The sequence below is a fragment of the Lissotriton vulgaris genome, chromosome 7, assembly GCF_964263255.1.
Source record: "Lissotriton vulgaris chromosome 7, aLisVul1.2, whole genome shotgun sequence".
Lineage (NCBI taxonomy): Eukaryota > Metazoa > Chordata > Amphibia > Caudata > Salamandridae > Lissotriton > Lissotriton vulgaris.
Genome location: NC_141695.1, coordinates 846,058,054 through 846,076,376, shown reverse-complemented (window position 1 = coordinate 846,076,376; position 18,323 = coordinate 846,058,054). Strand labels below are relative to the sequence as shown.

General features: G+C 43.2%; 1 protein-coding gene across 1 annotated transcript in view; it reads left to right on the top strand.

The window, feature by feature from the left end:
* Positions 1-324: 324 nt before the first annotated feature.
* TTC1 (tetratricopeptide repeat domain 1) overlaps positions 325-18,323 on the top strand; it is a 70,904-nt gene continuing 52,905 nt past the window's right edge. Inside the window, exon 1 of the mRNA XM_086931207.1 lies at positions 325-817. Within this exon, the coding sequence (XP_086787333.1) occupies positions 608-817 (210 nt within the window). The 5' untranslated portion in view covers positions 325-607. The remainder of the gene's footprint in view (positions 818-18,323) is intronic.

Below are 18,323 nucleotides of genomic sequence, written 5' to 3'. Positions count from 1 at the left end.
GGTATTCCAATTAACGTCACTGTATTTTAAAGAAACACTACCCTAAGGGAACGCACAGTTTGCTGTGCAGAGGGCGGCTATCTTTCAAGTCAGAGAGAATGAAAGTATAAGCCGTTCATGAGAGCGGATTAACCCAACATGCCTACGCCAGCGAGGAACAACCTAATCAGCTTGCGCCATGGGTTCAAGGATGAATCGGTCTCCAATGCAAGTGCTTGCCTGTCAGGCAAGGCTGAACATACGTTCTAAGGATAGATGCTAAAATATGCTCACTCTACGATATGGCCGCCGTTGAATCGCCTGGTCTGCTAGTCTCTTCTCTATGTTCACGATCGAGGAAGCCACAGCGAGGAGGCATGAATGCTTTTTATCTGCACATGTATCTTCTTTCTATGTCTTTAGCAGGTCACCGTTACAGTGCCTACAAACTAACCGCACATAATTATTTTTCTTTGGCCTAGCACCAGGTGATTCGCCTTCAGTCTAGTCTTCGCTTTGACGCCTGTCTTCTATTTCCGTGTCAGCGACTGCGTTTGTCATCTAATGACCCAGCCTGCACTGCGCATGCGCCTTCGCTCTGCACTTAGGCGAGACTGTCTGCTCTAGAATGGAAGGCACTGTAGGTGAGAAAACACCGGCGTCTGAGGAGCAAGCGCCGCCAGAAGTTGGAGACAGAAGGACACCTCCGACGTCTGAGGGGCAGCCTGACCCCGGAGAAGAAGACGAAGAACCGGAGATCTTCCATGAATGCAGTCAGGAGCCTGAAGAGGAAACGCTGTACGATCTGGAGAAAGAGCTGAGCCATGAAGAGAGAGAGGTGAGTAGGGTGATCGCATACCAGAGGCAAATAATGTGCAAGGAGGTAAAACAATCATGAAAACGTTTTAAAACAAGAAGTAGCACAAATTCATGGAAGTTGTTGTAGTAGTAAAGTACTCCTCTATTTCAGCCCCGCGGCATTGTAAAAAACATCTTCACCCTTTTTTTACCGACTCCAACTGTCGTTTCCTCACAGTCAACATTCGAGGTTTTCACAAAGACTCAGCTGCGGTAGACACAACAAACAGGAACATGACATGCTTAATTTAGGGTGACCAACATTTTAAAGACAAAAACCGTACATTTCATATAAATGACAAAAGGACTACAATTTTACTTGATCCACGAGCACAGAACCACAGCGCTCATCAGCATAGAATTACAGAAGAGGCACCGAAACATAAACAAAATGCAATTCATGGTCAAAATTGCAATGCATGCAATTCATGAAGCCAATATCATGCCTGTTAATTAAACTGCTGCTAACTACCCCTGCTTTAGAAATTCATAAAAAGACACCCCTCACTATTTTCAGGCAACCCTATATAAATCGGGACATAAGCCAACGTTCCATGAAATCTGCCAGGGGACACCTGTTCACCCTAGCTTAATTATAACAAGCCGTGGCATAGCCAATAGGTCTCGCCTTTGAGACCTTATAAGTGTTTAGCCATGCAACAGTTGTTGTTGCTACAAGGATATTGTGCTGCATTGCTAAATACTTATAAGGTCCCAAAGGTGAGACCTATTGGCTATGCCAATGCTTCTTTCTTTTACACAGGTGTGCCCTGAGGCAACAGTAAGATTTAACAACTGCGTTAAATATAGATTCAGGACGTGCACAACCCACCTCGAGACTTGTCTTAAATCACATCAACCCCAAGACCACCCTCAGAGGCACCCTCATCTACAGACCCCCGGGACCACGCACACAATTCAGCGAAGACATCGCCGACTTCATCAGCCCGCACGCCCTCTGCTCCGCTGACTACATCCTCCTCGGGGACCTCAACTTCCACCTGGAGAACAACAACGACCGCAACACCACCACCCTGCTGGACAACCTCGCAAACCTGGGACTCAAGCAGCTGGTCACCACCCCCACCCACTACGCCGGACACACACTCGACCCCGTCTTCTCATCCAGCAAGGACATCGCCTTCAGCCACGCCACCGGACTCCACTGGACGGACCGCAGCTGCGTCTACTTCAGCTTCAGAAGGACCACGATCCACCAGCAACAGGTTGCACGCAGAAGCTGGAACAAGATCACAGCCGGCCAGCTCGCGACCTCCCTGAGCATGAACCCTCCTACCAGCACAACAAACCCAAGCCAGGCGGTCACCAACCTCACGAAGTGGAGCAGCGACTGCGCAGACGACCTCGCCCCCCTGAGGACCCTGCCTAGCAGACCCGGCATCAAGAAAGCCCCATGGTTCACCGACTAACTCAAGAGCTCCAAGAAGAACTGCCGAGCCCTCGAGAGAACCTGGCGCAGAGACCCAACTCCGGACAACATGGCTGCCCTCAAGCTCGCCACCCGAAAGCACCACCAACTCATCCACGCCACCAAGAAAACCGCATTCAAGGAACGACTGGACAACAACGCACACAACAGCAAGGAACTCTTCAACATCGTCAAAGAGCTCTCCAACCCCAACGCCGGAAACAACGACATCACCCCTTCGCAAGACCTCTGCAACTCCCTCGCCTCCTACTTCCACAACAAGATCGCGGACATACACAACAGCTTCAGCACTCAACCGACGCATGCCACGACCGAACCACCGCCCCCCACCACCACCCTCCGCGCCTGGACTCCGATCAGCACCGAAGACACCGTCCGCACGATGAACTCCATCCACTCCGGATCTCCGACCGACCCCTGCCCTCACCACGTCTTCAACAAGGCCGACGCTGTCATCGCACCCCACCTGCGGGACATCATCAACACCTCCTTCGACACCGCGACCTTCCCGGAGAGCTGGAAGCACGCCAAACTCAGCACCCTACTCAAGAAGCCATCAGCCGACCCCACCGACCTCAAGAACTATCGCCCCATCTCGCTGCTCCCGTTTCCTGCAAAAGTCATTGAGAAGACCGTCAACAAGCAGCTGGCCGCCTTCCTCGAGACGAACGGATCCCTCGACCCCTCGCAGTCTGGCTTCCGGGCCAACCACAGCACCGAGACCGCCCTGATCGCAGCCACCGATGACATCCGAGCTCTGCTCGACAACGGAGAAACAGCGGCCCTCATCCTCCTAGACCTCTCCGCGGCCTTCGACACTGTCTGCCACCGTACCCTAGTACAGGGATTAGGCAGAATTGATGGACATACACTCAATAGTCAGTATGACCTTTGTCCAGCAGTACAGGTTTTTATTTTAAGAGATATGGAAAACATAAAAGGATTTTTTACAAGGTGGGTACAACCAGTAACCCACAGGGGACAAGACAAAACAGGGGGGTAAACTTGACGCAACAAAGGCGGTCTGTGCTAGTATCTCAGTGAACAGACAATGGTAAAGTACAAAGCATCATTGTGAACAATTTTCTATTTGTAGAGTACATATGATGCTACTATGTTTGAACTCCTCAGCACATACTGTCAAGATGAAGAGAGGGTCAGTGATAATATGATGGTCGTGACTAACTCAGCTAAGACACAACCAGGCCCTTTTAGATTTGTAATCGGCTATAACAAACAACACTCCGACATCTACAGAATCATTAATTGCAATTGGTCGATAGTCTTAAATGACCCTGTGATAAGGTCCTACATTACCCCTCAAAGCATCGTTAACCTACAGCAGTGCACCATCCATGAAAGACTGCTTCGTGAACACAAGTCCCGAAGTCATTGAAAAAACTTCCTGGCTTCATACAAACAGTGGGTTTTACAAATGGAAGACATGTAAATCCTTAATTCATGGCATCAATGCTAAAACTTATAAGCATGCATTCAGTGAGAAGGACCACCAGATTAACAAAGTGCTCACATGCAAAACCGAATTCACTGTGTACGTTCTTATTTGCCCGTGTGGATTAAAATACGTGGGCAGTACTAAATTAGCAGTACATAAACGTATTTTACAACATTTCCGGGCCATAGCCAACCATGACAACACCTATCCTGTGGCAAGGCATTTTAAAGAAAGGCACTGCAGTGATAATTCAGGTTTAAAATACTTTGTGATAGATGCAGTCAGTGCCAGTAGAAGGGATATTTTCCAGCTGGACTCCAAAAGCCCCGAGGACTCAACATCACAGAATATTCCCATACATGTCTAGCATAATGATCTATATGATATATATAGTAGGGAATAGAGAGCAACTTTATGTTCTGTTGGATGAACTATAAGCAGTCATAATTATAATATCTGTTATTTCTGCAATATAAATTTTAGAGAACTGGTTTTACTCTTTACTTTATTTATATCGTTATACGGTTTTATCTATGAAGCTATTAGTTTGCAGTGAGCCACATGGTGTTACATCAGTCTGTTCCCCCAATTAGGTGAGAAATTATAAGACCAGAAGTAGTGCCCAAAGAGGAGCACCTTATCCAAGAAGTGAGTTACAGTATGACAGTAACACGCTTTGCCAATGTATACTGTTAACACGATCCCATGACAAGTAGAGAAAACCCTCATGTGTTTCAGTTCACAGGTGCTGATCAGGATTTAAAACAGGGGTGTAATGATACCCATAGAATCTGCACTATGAATTACATTCTGTCCTAATACAGGAAAGGGTCCTAGGTACAAAAACCTACAGGGTATCTAAACACGATTACAATCTAACGGATGTTAGAAGACTTTTTACAATTTTGACACTTTGCACTTTTAGGCACTCTTTTCACATTCACAAGACCGATACAGTAGACGTGTTACATGAGATGTACTTCAGTTTGTATTCGTCTCAGGGAGACATGATGATTATTAGTGTGTATCTCTCTTCCCCATCTGTTGACCAGAAGTTATTGTATATTGACTGTTCATGTCTATCACATTACCAAAACTTGGGATTTAGCCCATAATTAAGCACCCTGTGTATGCAAACAACAATGCCATCATATATGGGTATAACTATAAAATTCTGTGACCCAGGGCTTACATATATTCCTCACTGGACGATGAGGGATGGTCAAATACAGCAGAACTATTTTATGTGAAACAGGTTTGACCTGTCCGGCTGGACAGGTCACTTCGAAGCACGGTCCCGCCAGATTCATTACGAATGTACAGATAATTTTAGATCACAGTAGAATTGTTAGTCAAATATGACAACATTGTATTCAGCAAGAGGCCAAACAGATCAGTTTAGCAGTAAGCAGTAACACACACCTAATAGAGGACTTATGGTACCCCGGCAACTGAGGGCCCAAATAAAAAGTCAGGGGACCATGCTCCTATTAGCAGATTATAGGATATAGTCACCCTTCATAAATGTATATGCCTGATTTGCACAATTGCATTTTTTGCACAAACAGCAATATACTTTTAAGACATGTTTTATACACATAGTTTTATAATTGTTTTATTGTGACACACTATTTACACTATTATTGTACATACCCTACCTATTTATTTATCTGCAGAAAGTTGCACATGCTTATAAACTAGGCCAAAAAGAGTTGATTAATTTTGATATCAAGCTGTTGACAATTTCAGTAAGCAATGGGCGGTTGTAATAACAAATAAGCACATTTACTGTCTATATTTTATCTGTCTATGGCGGGACCCGTCATGTGATGCACTTTGAAACTTGCACAGTCACTTTAAAAACTGTAGAAAGCCAGAACCACATTGTCATGTGATTAAGGCTCAGAGGAGCCGAAACGAGATATATATATATATATATATATATATATATATATATATATATATATATATATTCTTCAACTGATATCCTGGGTCAGTGTTTGGGAAGAATCCGGATGTACGTGGATATCGATCTGTCTGTCTGTCTATCATATCCACATCCACGTACTGCCAGATTCTTCCCAAACACCGACCCAGGATATCAGTTAATTATTTTATTATTGCGTAGCCGCCATAACGTTTCGGTTCCTCCGATCCTTGATCACATGACACAGTGAGAATCATTGTGGAGCAAATTTAAAGTGACAGGTGCGTAAAAAAACTTAAACCACGTGGTAAATAAAACCATAGACCTAGACGAAATATATACTTTGTCTCCATTTTCCTACAACAATTCATTAGATAAACATGCAAGCATAGCTCACGCTATTAATATCATTTTTGTAAAATACATTTTTTTAAACTAATAATTGAGGTTTAAATCCCGATACTGAGGTTTAACTTGATCAATGTATCCCTGCTTAAATGCGTCTTTGTGTTGATCTGTTTTGTTAAATACTATTTAAATAGCTCCAATGCATCTGTGATTTTAGTCCTAATGATTAGGGGAGATGAATGAATCTGTTATCTTTAGTCTATGTTGACTTAAAGTGCATGTGCAACTAAGAAAGTGCATGAAGGTGTTTAAAATCATTAGACTCCATGTCGATATTGTACTTATTTCTGGTCTATTTCTTGAGGTATTCCGGAGCAAAGTGTATATTATTGGTGTAGTCAGATCTTATAATGGCTACTGTCTGAGGGTGCGCAACTACATTTTATTGTCTTATTGAATGTTGTTTACTGTAATAAGTTTTAAGTTGTGTTTGTTTGGAATCCCATTCAGGCTCAATTTAAAAAAAAAAAAAGGACCGATGTGCAAATTGGCTAGATTTTGTTGTGTACTGGTACAACTAATAAATATATAAATATACATATTAAATACACTCACAAATATTACATAAATGTAAAATACATGTGTAAAATAGATACAAAAGTAATTTAAAATTATCTACAGTCTACATAATTTTTACTAAAAATTATTGATGTTAAGCCCTATTTACAAAAACTTTAGATTATTGGCAACAGTACGTGCTGTATGCTATTGACCGCTATCTTTTAATTTTCCAATAGTCATCTGTAATTCCTCTGGGGTCCCTAGTTGCAAACACATCTATAACAAATTACAAACAAATCAATTAAAAGTCAAATTAGTTAGTTGGCGCTCTGATTTAACATAGACAAGTATACATCTCTTCTGTGGCGTTGACACCTCCTGGTGATTTGGAATCTAATTGTAAAATGTATCTTGTTTCTAATCTTCGTAATTTCGATTCTCTGTCACCACCTTGTCTACTTGGTGGTACACTGTCAATAACATAATATTTGAGATCAGTGTTTTTAGAATCATGAGCCTCTCAGAAATGATGTACCACGGATAGGTATTGTCAAGCTGACTGATGGCTCGTAGATGTTGTAAGATGCGCCTGTGGACTTGCAACTTGTTGCTGCCTATGTACGGGAGACCATATGGGCATACCAGTACATAGACGGCAATCTCCTTTTTACATGTGAGGAATCTTTGTATCTTATACTCCCTGTTGCTGAATGGTGTTTTGTATGAATTTTGATTTATTCTGTGAGAGCACACTTTACAGGACCTGCACTTGAAGAACCCTTATTTGGATTGTAGACAGCTTGTATGTATGTGTGTGTGTGTGTGTGTGTGTGTTTGAAATATATATATTTATTCTACTATCCACAAAGGGCGGTTAGGTCTGTAATCCATTGGGTCCCACCAGACAGACCGGACGCGTTTCGGTTGAACACCAGCCTTTGTCAATTAATAAGCACCATTTTGTGATCACGATATATAAATTTTCTTTTACCATGAGCATGGAAAAAATACTACCAAGTTCTTTGCAAGACTGAAGTACTTATCCTGGGACCCACCTTGTCAGCCTAGGACGATTCCAGGTGATCAGCCATTCTGGGATCCCCCCACACCCTGACTGACCATTCATGCAACTATGGCATCATACTGGACTCTTCGCTCACAATGAACTGCCAAATCAACGCAGTTTCCTCAGCCTGCTTCCACACACTCTGCCTGCTCCGAAAGACATTCAGATGGATCCCTACAGAATCCAGAAAGACTGTCACTCACACACTCATCACCAGCAGACTCTACTACGGCAATGCAATCTGCGTCGGCGTCACCCAGAAATAGCTCAATGAGCTACAGTTCGTCCAAAGCGCTGCAGCCAGACTGGTCCTTAATACCCCCCCCCCCTCCCCCCACACCCACCCATTGCAGCCGCATCGTGCAAAACCTCTGACAACTTCACGGGCTCCCAGTCAACAAGAGATTCGCCATCCAGCTCCTAACAGATGCCTACAGAGCTCTCCATTACGAAGGATAAGCTTATTTGAACCTCTGTCTTGCATTCCACAGGCCTGCCAGACAACTCCGCTCCGCCCAACTCGCCTTAGCCTCCTTCCCTAGAATCCACAAGACCCAGTTCAAGAAGGGCCCCAAGACTTGGCTCTTCGAATGATCCTACACCCAGAGGGACCAGCAGCTTCCCCCCCTCCCTCTATCCCGTGCCTTGAGGCCCTCACTGGTGAGTAGCTGCGCCTTCAAAGTGATTGATTGAAAAAGTTGCTTACCTACAGCTCTAAACATACCCTTTCTTGCCACGCAGTGGGGTGAGTCTGACCAAAATTAGCCACGAACCTTTGGGTTTCCTTATTTTCCCCCTCTGCAGCAGGACAACTCACAGAAGTTTATATGTAGCAAGAGTTCAATGTCCTTCATTAGATCAATTGATTCATTATTGATGGCCAGGTTCAAAAGTAACTATTCATAATATGAGACCATTACAAGCAAACTGCAAAGTTCAGTTGGGTTCTGCAAAGCTAATGCTGATATATTGTCCTGCACCTTCTGGTGATCTGCATGGACATAGAAAGTAGTCCTGTACCAGTACTCTTCACATAAATGTGGTTGATCCTAGGTAGTTATCTGTTGGAGTTTGGAGAACCACCTGGCTCTCCTGAAGTCTACACCAAAGTCATTAGTGGTTGGGTCGAGCCTCTGTCTCGCTTAATGAACCAGCTGGAAAGGTCCATGGCCACACAGATCTCAACCTGACCAGACTGTTTTCAGCTGACCACTACTGTGGTGAAACAGCAGATCTGGTAATACAATGGGCAGATGTATCCTGCGCTGCAGAGAGTTGTGTTTGACACCATGTTTATTTGTCAATAGCATTAAAACATGTTCTCTCTCTCAAACTCTACCTGATATTAGTCCTTTTGTGTTTACTTGTTTTTCTTACAGCTCATACCCCATAAGCAGTGCCTGAAACATGACCAATGCATCAGTCACAGCACAGGATGCCAACACTGAGTGCAAACTGTGTCAGTTGAAGTTTTTTTGCTGCACTCAACTGAGGGTGCAGGTGCTGGGTTAGTTATATGTAACTTCTTCCATTAACTCATCCTTCAGTGAAAGAGTTAGTTCTCTAAAAGCAAATATGTGGTTTCACGGTTTGGACTGTGGTAGAGGTTCTTTGAATTGTTTGGCATACTAACAGCAGTCTCGGTGTCAGTGAGCATAACCACTTCTGCTCCTTGTTTTTAGATTCTGCCCTTTTGGTGTATTTGCTTCCATATGACATATCCGCACACAAGGGAGATAAAGTATATCTTGTTCTTCTAATTGGACTCTTCTGGTGGTACATACCGGTGACCTGCATTGTCTCCCTATTATTTTTCATTTCTTCACTCGTTCCGGTGAGCAGTGTTAAATGATAAACACACCATGACAGGTCGATTTAATTTAGCTGCATACATGGTATTTACTTTCTCCTTTGTTTTAACATTTCCTAATACAAATGACGAGTCCAGGTAAGCTCAGAGAGAAGATGTCCAAGGAACTAGGGCAGAAATGTGTTCATGAGTTGTAGTATATTTTCTTTCTTGGAAGATGCCATTGAGTGATTCATTCTAGTTTCAAGGGGGAGGGAGTTCCAAATTCTCAGGGCGATGCCAGAAAGGCTCTCTTGTAGGTTTTCTATTTAGAGAATCTATGTAGTTTCAGCAGTAAAGTGCTGGAGCTCCTAGAAGGTCTGGAGCTCCCTGAGAGTTCAAGTTTGTGAGCCATATAAAGTGGGGTATTGAAGTGTAGGGCTTTGTGGGTCATGAATGGAATTTTCAGATTAATTCTTGCTTCGTAGGGGAGCCAGTTGAGGGATTTCAAATCAGGGTGATGTAGTTGTTTCTTTTCAATCCAGTGATGATCCTTGCCTTAGAGTTGAGGGTGGTCCTTAAGGGAGCCAGTGCGGATTTGGTCAAGCTGCCGAGGGGTGTCCTTCCATTGTCCAGCCTTGGAATCACTAGGTCTTAGACGGCGGAGTTTAAGTCTAGGAGGGGTAGGAAGGGTACTAGTTTTCTTAAGATATTCATTTGGAGGTTGGCTCCTTTGGTGGCAGCACTAATGTGCTTCTGCAGGCTAATGTTCTTGTTGTTATTCCTAGTCATCTCGCTGAATCAATGACCTGAGGCAGACAGTTGAAGGCTACTAGTTGCTTTATCTATTCTTTAACACAGGTGATTTTTTAGGTGGCGGCAGTTAGGAGGAATTCAGTTTTGAGAGGGTTTAGTTTAATTTGATTGCTTGTCACTCAGTTTTAGGGTTTTTGTAAGGTTAAGTTTAGGGCTTTGATGTGTTCACAGGCGGAGGGTAGGTATGATTGGATGTCATCGGCATACATGTGATAGTGCATGTTCAATGAGCTCAGAATTAACATTGGCGGCTCCATGAACAGGTTAAAGAGTGGGTGAGAGGGAGAACCCTAGTGGGACTCCTAAGCTGAGAAGCTCTGGTTTAGAGACTGATTAACCTTGATTTTGTTTAGTTCTGTTTTGGAGAAACTAGGTGAACCAGTTTGACAGTCCCAGAGAGTACCATCCTATGTTCCAATATGTCTAGTATGTAGTCATGCTTAACCATATTGAAAGCTGAAGATAATTCAAGGAGGATAAAGAGGCGTGATTTGTTTTGATCCAACATTTTTTGTGCATTATCCACTATATGTTTAAGTACTGGTTTGGTGCTGTGCCCTGGGCGGAAGCCGGATTGGAATTGGTCAAGAAGACTGAATGGATCTATTTGGTGACAGAGTTGGACGCGTGCACATTTTTCAAGGAGCTTCGCAAGAGTTGGAATGTTTGACATAGGTCAGAAGTTTAGGTCCGTGTGATCAGCCTTTGAAGTAGAGAGGCATTAACTATCTTGGTCCAAATTGGGAGTATCGGAGGTTTGATCTCATTGAGGAAGTTGGGGGCGAGGATAGAAACGGCTCATTGTTGTGGTTTGAGGGTGTCAGATCTGCTAGAATTTTGAGAATGGTATTTTCCTCAATTGTTCTGAAGGAGTTCCACAAAGTGTTGTTTTTGAGGGTGTGCTCTGTTAGACATGAGGGTACAGCAATCCGGCAAGGGCTGTAGTGAGGTGAGAGAGGGAGATGATCCCGAGCCCTCTGCAAATCAGATTGAATATTTTCTGTCTTTTCAAGGAAGAAGGTGGCAAATTCTTTGCAGTTTGGTAGCAGACTGAATCCAGCTGGGGGAGGGTTGGGTAGGCCAGTTGATTGAAGTTTAATGAGCTCAAATAGCTTTTTTGGTCTGTTTCTTGCTTGATCTAGTTGGTTTCGGAAGACATTTGCTTTCAATTTTCTAATACTTTTGTAATATGAGTTCCTAAATGATCTGAAATGCTTGAGGTATTTAAGGGAAGGTGAAGATCTTCACTTTCATTCCGCTAGTCACTGGTTATGTCATTCGGTATAAAGGCTACCATTGTGCCATGTTTTAAATTGAGTCTAGAATTGTTCTTCATGGAGCTGGTGTAGTGGCTTGTAAGATCTTGTACATCTGACATGTCCCCAGGAGGTGGAAGGATGTTATTACTAAGGGATGTCAGTTCATTAAGGTAATATTTTTGCTGTAAATTGTAATCTTTTTGCTGAAACCCAATTTCCAAACATTCTTTGTGCGCTATTATCAGTAAAACTACATGTTAGTGGAAAAGTTTTGTAGCCATTTCAATTCAAAATATGCTATCTGTAAATCACAGTGCACTACCACATCATGCTTCACTAATATATTTATGAAAAGTGAGTTTTTAAACCTGAACTGGGAATTATTACTGTACATGCCCAGAAGACAATGCTTTTAATGAACTAAGAGGCAAGCCAGGGATCATGTATACCCTATATATGGGCTAGATTCTTGTTATACGTGGAGAAAACATTTAGTGAATAAAATGAGTTCATTTTTGTACAGCAGAAATAGTGAACTTGCATATTTGAAGGTGCTCTCTTATGTGATAATAAAGAAAAAGGCGGCTCCATAAGGCAAAATAAATGTCCAGACAATTTGAAACCGGTTCACGGGTCAAGTTCATTACAGTTGGGTTGAGTAGATTCAAGTTACTGGATCTGCAGATCTAGTAAAAAGGTGTATTTTTCCTCCACCTAGTTTAAGCATTTTTTATGAGGGAAAATGTGCTCAAATAGTTCAAGGTTTCAATCTGAAGACTGGATGAGAATAATCCCATTTTTTGTATGTGGAGATAGTTGCTTTTCCCCAGTAAGCCAATGAAGGAGCTACTGAGAGTCTTAGTCCATGAGAATTTTTTATGGATGTAGAGATGAAGAGCAATGCATGCAAGGCTTTCCTCCATTGAGCTTGTCTCTTCCTAAAAAGACCAGTTACCACATCTTCTTAGTCTTTTGACCCAATCTAGGGATTCTTTTATATTCACTACTACAGATGCCTCCTTTACATTCATCACAGTGGCTCTTGAGTGTTCCAGGGATCTGCCAAGCTATAGAATGTTCTGCAATAGCATGTAGTAGTTAAACAATATAAACTGCTGCAGTTTGGAGGATTGTCGGGCCTGTATTACTTAACCTAGGATATTTTTAAGTTGCAGTTGAAAGGTGTTTTGGCGGTTTCTTGATCCTTGACTCACCTGCCACTGTAGTAGCCAATTGTAAACAGATGGTGTAAGTGAGCCTAGTTTGAACCTACCTCCTTGACGTTTAAAACACTGTTTTGTTTGCAAGTGTGAAGAACATATACCTCCGCATCAGCCTCTTCATGCCACCTCCTTCAGAGTTGTGCAATTTTGCCAGCTACACTTCACTTTGGAGGGTTCAATGGTGAAATGTGGGGGTGAAATGCTACTAGTACTTTTGCCTAATGGTCCATCATGATTGTGGTCTTCATGGAGTCATTGCTGTCAAATATTGAAGACCTGCGTGGGAAGTAGACTTTATGCATAGCAATTCTAGTTTCTGCATATAGTTTGATGGGCCTGTCGGCTGCAAACAACAGATTTTTCTTCCCACTTATTAACTTACATGTTTAAACCTACAACTGGGGCCCAAAGCCAGGCTGATGGAACTTATGAGCAGTTTATGGGATCTCAGACTCACAGAATACTGGGCCTGGCACTATCCTGTACTTGCACTGTTTGTTGAACCTTTATTTCATCTGTGATGCTGCAGTTTCATGCAAGGCCACAACCTAATGATCAGTCAATCCACTTTTAAGGAACTATTCTGTCCATGGCAGCTAAGATAAAGAGTGTTAATTTTGTGTAAACAGAGTTCATGCTGATACCTAAGAACAGGTACTAGCAGGGGATTAGATTGACACGGATACCGGAAGCCATTTTGTACCAGCACACAAGGGATTCTGTTCAGTTTTCAGTACTTCAATTCTTCTAAGGCTTTAAATTCTAGTCTGTGTGGGGTGTTGGAGCTCCTGTCACAAAAAGTTAATCTCTTGCCACATATCAAACCATGCAATGCACTGCTTATGTTTCTGTGGTTGTATGCAGCTAGCCCTTTATGCTACTCCAAACTCAATAAGAACAGCAACAGCTTCCCCCAGTGCTTTGTACAACATGCCCTTTAGAGTTCATGGGGCACACATGCAGAGTACCTAAAAGAAATAGCAGCTATTGGTCCGGTTAAACCGCACAGAAGCAATTCCCTTTTAGGCGTGGCACCTGCTTGGTTAGGCCGCCGGTGTACACCCCTAGGAAATTACATTTTGGTGGCTGGCATCTCCCGGGGAAGGTGCAACCAGGTAGCATGGAGTTTCTTCATGAGCTGCACAAGCGCCAATCTCTCTGCCCTTGATGCCATAGAGGAGATTAGCTGCTGTTTTTGTGCCAGTGTATCTCTCCAGAGTATGGTGCTAGTCCGGTTAGGGTTACTTTCAGAGGCATCTTAGGAAAGGTACGGTACATTCCTTCACCTCTGAGGGTAATACAGTTTACTTTTACAGTTCCCTTACCTCACTCATGCTGTGGGGACTTGATTGCACCAGGGGGGTGTCTTCATGCCTTTCCAAAACCTATATCGCTCTTTATAAAGAGCTGAAACCTTCAGTGCAGTGCATCTCAGTGCTCCTGTATCTTTGTCAGTGAGATCTTCACTGCAGTTGGTGATTTCTCTTTCTTTTTTCCCCTCCCCTTTTTTCCCCTCAGAAATTCCTTCTTCTGAATACTGCCCCCTGTTGGACCCAGTTCTCTCTTCAGGGTGTTTTAAATGACTGACTCAAGTCTTCAACCTCCTGTTTACTCATAATTCAATCTTGCCTGTCTAGAGGTTTTTTTTATTCCTTGTGACTTTTTATATGTCTTGCTGAGCTAGCGCATGCGTTGCTCTGCGATAAATTTAGTGAGTGGCTTTTGAAAGTGCTACCAGAGGCTTTTGCTGGTCTCAAGCTTGTAGTCACGCGTGCGTGCATACGCGCAGCCGCCATGTGGGTATCTGTCAAGGCTCATTAAGCCTTGCAGGCCTCTTTCCGCCTTGCTTGCATGTGCTTCAATTCCCACCCCCTCCCCCACCACAGATCGCGTCACTCTGCTGACCTCCACTACCCCCCCCCCCCCCACGCCTCTCTATACTGCAGGCTGTAGCATGCTTTTAAAAAACATTTCTTTTAGCGCACGCACACAACTCCCGGGCTTGTTTATTCCGGGAGCCTTGTCCAGCTTGGCCTCCCAGGTTCCAACAATCTTTCACTGTCAGCAGATGTCACTTTCACTGCCGCGTCACTTTCACGGCCGCGCGGCCAATGCTTGTTTAGGGCTGCTTTTCTCCGTCTGTTCGTAGGCAGCTGTTTATATTGTATGTGTAAAGATGAGGCGGAGGCAGGAACTGCAGTTAGAGATTTATTCAGGAGAAGAGAGCCGTCCAGCATGAAGGAGAGACAGAGCAGCTGCAACTGCCAAACAGGGAACACTGGAGGGGAATGCTCAGTACATGGAAAACCCACAGGTGACATCATGAAGTTCTGACAGGCATTGCGTAATACAGATCACCACACACCTCCCCCCTTTCTAAAAAAAAAACAAGATGAAACTACAATGAAAAGTAAATCAGATATAATCACGAAATTTGTTGGGTCTAACAGTCATCCTTGAGCTTTTCCTTAAACCGTTGTCAACTTGAACATTGGGAGTAGAAGCAGTTGCATGTGAAGCACGAGAGGGATCTCTAGCAACGCGAGAAGTGCTCCACCAATTGCCATTTGACAGCATTCTTGCGAACTTCCACAACTTGTTGGGAATCAAGAAACTTTGAAAAGCCCTTTTTAACAGTGACAGGATTCTTAATCCTGACCCAATCACCAGCATGAATACTGTGAAAAGACCTCTTACCACGTTCCACTTCGCAAGGCAGTGAGCTGGAAGATTTTTTGTTGGCACAATCCCACGCCACTTCCAAATCACAACCCTTGTGGAGACTTTTGACCATCCAAAAGGGAAAGGCTTGAGAACAGGCTTTCCTTCCTCTCATCAGTTCAAAAGGAGAAAAGCCTGTGGCAACATGTGGAGAAATCCTATAAGACCATACAAGATCTTTCACAGCTTGGAAAATACAGCTATTGGATCTGAAGGCGGCCTGCACACATTCAACAATAACTCTATTGAACCTCTCGGTTTTGCCATTGCTCTGGGGATGGTACAAAGGAGTTCTGGTATGTTTAATGCAACAATTATTTAAGAAAACACCCATTTCCTTAGAAATAAATTGAACCCCATTGTCCGTGAGAATTTCTTCCGGACAACCCTCCCTCAGGAAGATTCTGGTCAAGCAATCAATAACACTCTTAGAATTGGGAACATTGATAGGTTCAACCTCGACCCACCTAGAGAGATGATCAACAAGGACCAAGAAGTATTTGGAGGTATTGGGAAGAACATGGAATGGACCCAGAAAATCCAGACCAATTTTTTGCCAAGCTCTAACGGGTGGAGGAACAACAGAATTACAAACACCTTCCAAAATAAGAACTTTATCGCTGGTGTTGCAGCGTGTGCAGAGTTTGACAGCATCCACAATTTGATTGTCCATTCTTGGCCACCAGAAATTTGATCTGACATTTCTCTTAGTAATGGTGGCACCTAGATGTCCAGAATGGGCATCAGCAATAATTTTTTCACGGTAAACAAAAGGGGGAATAAATTTATCGCCCCTAACAATTTTGCCATTTTCCAAGGAAAGTTCTGAATTAATTTTCCAATATATCTGAAGTTCGGGAGAAAGAGATTTTTCCTTGGGCCAACCCTTCTGTATGAAGAAAATAACATCCCTAAGTACAGCATCATTCTCAACAGCTTTAACCCAATCAGACTCAGCGAAAGAGATGGAATTTTGGGAAATGTTGGCCACAAAACATTCTTCAATCTCTGTTTCCCACTCATTTTCATCAGGTTCTTGTATAGGTAACCTGGAGAGACAGTCAGCACGTTTGTTTTTGCCCCCAGGAATGTAGATAACTTTGAAGTTGAATTCTAACAATTTAGTAGAAAGTCTAGCCAAACGTGCGGTGGTACGCTTGACGTTTCTGCCTGACAGAATGTCAACAAGAGGTCGATGGTCGGTTTGAAGAACAAATGGTCTGCCCCATAAGTAAGATTTAAACTTTTCGACGCTCCAAGCGCAGGCTAGCAGTTCTTTTTCAATGACCGAATATTTTCTTTCGACAGGACGGAGAGTCCTGGAGGCAAACCCCACAGTAAATTCTTTACCATAGGCCAATTGAGAGAGAACAGCCCCTAGGCCATATTCACAGGCGTCAACAGTGACAAAAGTTTCTCTATTCCCATTGAAAGGTTGAAGAGCAGGAGCTTTAGTGATGTGTTCTTTTATGAGTTGGAAACCTTTTTCACACTCATCAGACCAGCTGAAGGTGGCACCCTTTTTTAGTAAAAGTCTAAAACATTCAGTGGTCTTGGCGTAATCTCTCATGAATTTGGAGTAGAACTCACAAAGACCGAGAAAGGACAGGAGTTGTTCCTTGTTAGAGGGGGCGGGAGCCTCAATAATACTCTTGACTAGACCTGGCCTGGGTTTAATGCCACACTCAGAAATGATGTGACCAAGGTATTCTACCACTCTGGTTTTAAATACACATTTGCTCTATTGTAGAGTTACACCTCTTCGTTCCAGGATGTTGAAAACTTGGTCAATGACCAAGTTGTGCTCGTGCTCGGTTTGGGGGAAAATAAGAATGTCATCCTGGAAAACGACAACATTAGAGAGTTCTTCAAACATTTCTGACATAATACGCTGGAAAACAGCGGCGGCAGACGCCAACCCAAAGGGAAGACGACGAAATTGGAAAACCCCATCAGGAGTTACAAAGGCAGTGAGATGTCGGGAAAGGGGATGTAACTCAATTTGGTGGTAGGCCGCTTTTAGATCAAGTTTGGAAAACCAGGTAGATGAGCCTACTTTTGCTATCAAATCCTCAATGCGAGGAAGAGGAAAACCATCGACCCAGATAGCTTCATTGAGGCTGCGTAGATCCACACACATCCTAAGGTCACAGACCTTTTTCTAGCAAGAACAATGGGACTAAGCCATAATGTGGATTCTACTTTTTCAATAATTTCTTGCTCGCATAATGATTTTAAGTGTTTGGACAAATCTTCTCTAATACTGAGTGGAACGTTCCTAAGCTTGTGTTTAACTGGGGAGACACCATCTTTTACCTTGATGAAATGTTGGAAATTGGTGATCTTACCCAGGCGATCTTCAAAGATTTTCTCATATTTGCGCTCCCAAAATTCGCCATTCAAAATGTTGCATATAGGGGTAGAAGATGAAGGAGAGGAAAGATTACATCCTTCAATGAATACAGGGTTGGGTAAACCAGGTTTAATGGTAACACCAAATTCTGCCTGATGAATGAGACCTAGAACATTGATGCCTCGTTTGGCAACATAAACCTTCCCTTTAATAGATTTGCCAAAGATGGAGATTTCAGCCCAGAAATGACCTAAAAGGTTGATTCTGCTTCCTTCAAATGCTACAGAAAGAACATCAGGGGGAAGTAAACATTTGTCTTGCCAGAAATGAGAATATTTTTCATAGGAAACAATTGTGATGCGAGCACCAGTGTCCACCAGTAGTAGGACATGGTGATTTTCGATAGTGGCATCAACTTCAGGATCAGGAACAAGAAAGGTACGACTGATAGTGTCATTGTCTTTTACCACAACTACATACTCCTGATTGGTTACATCACATACAGAATTTTCAGTCG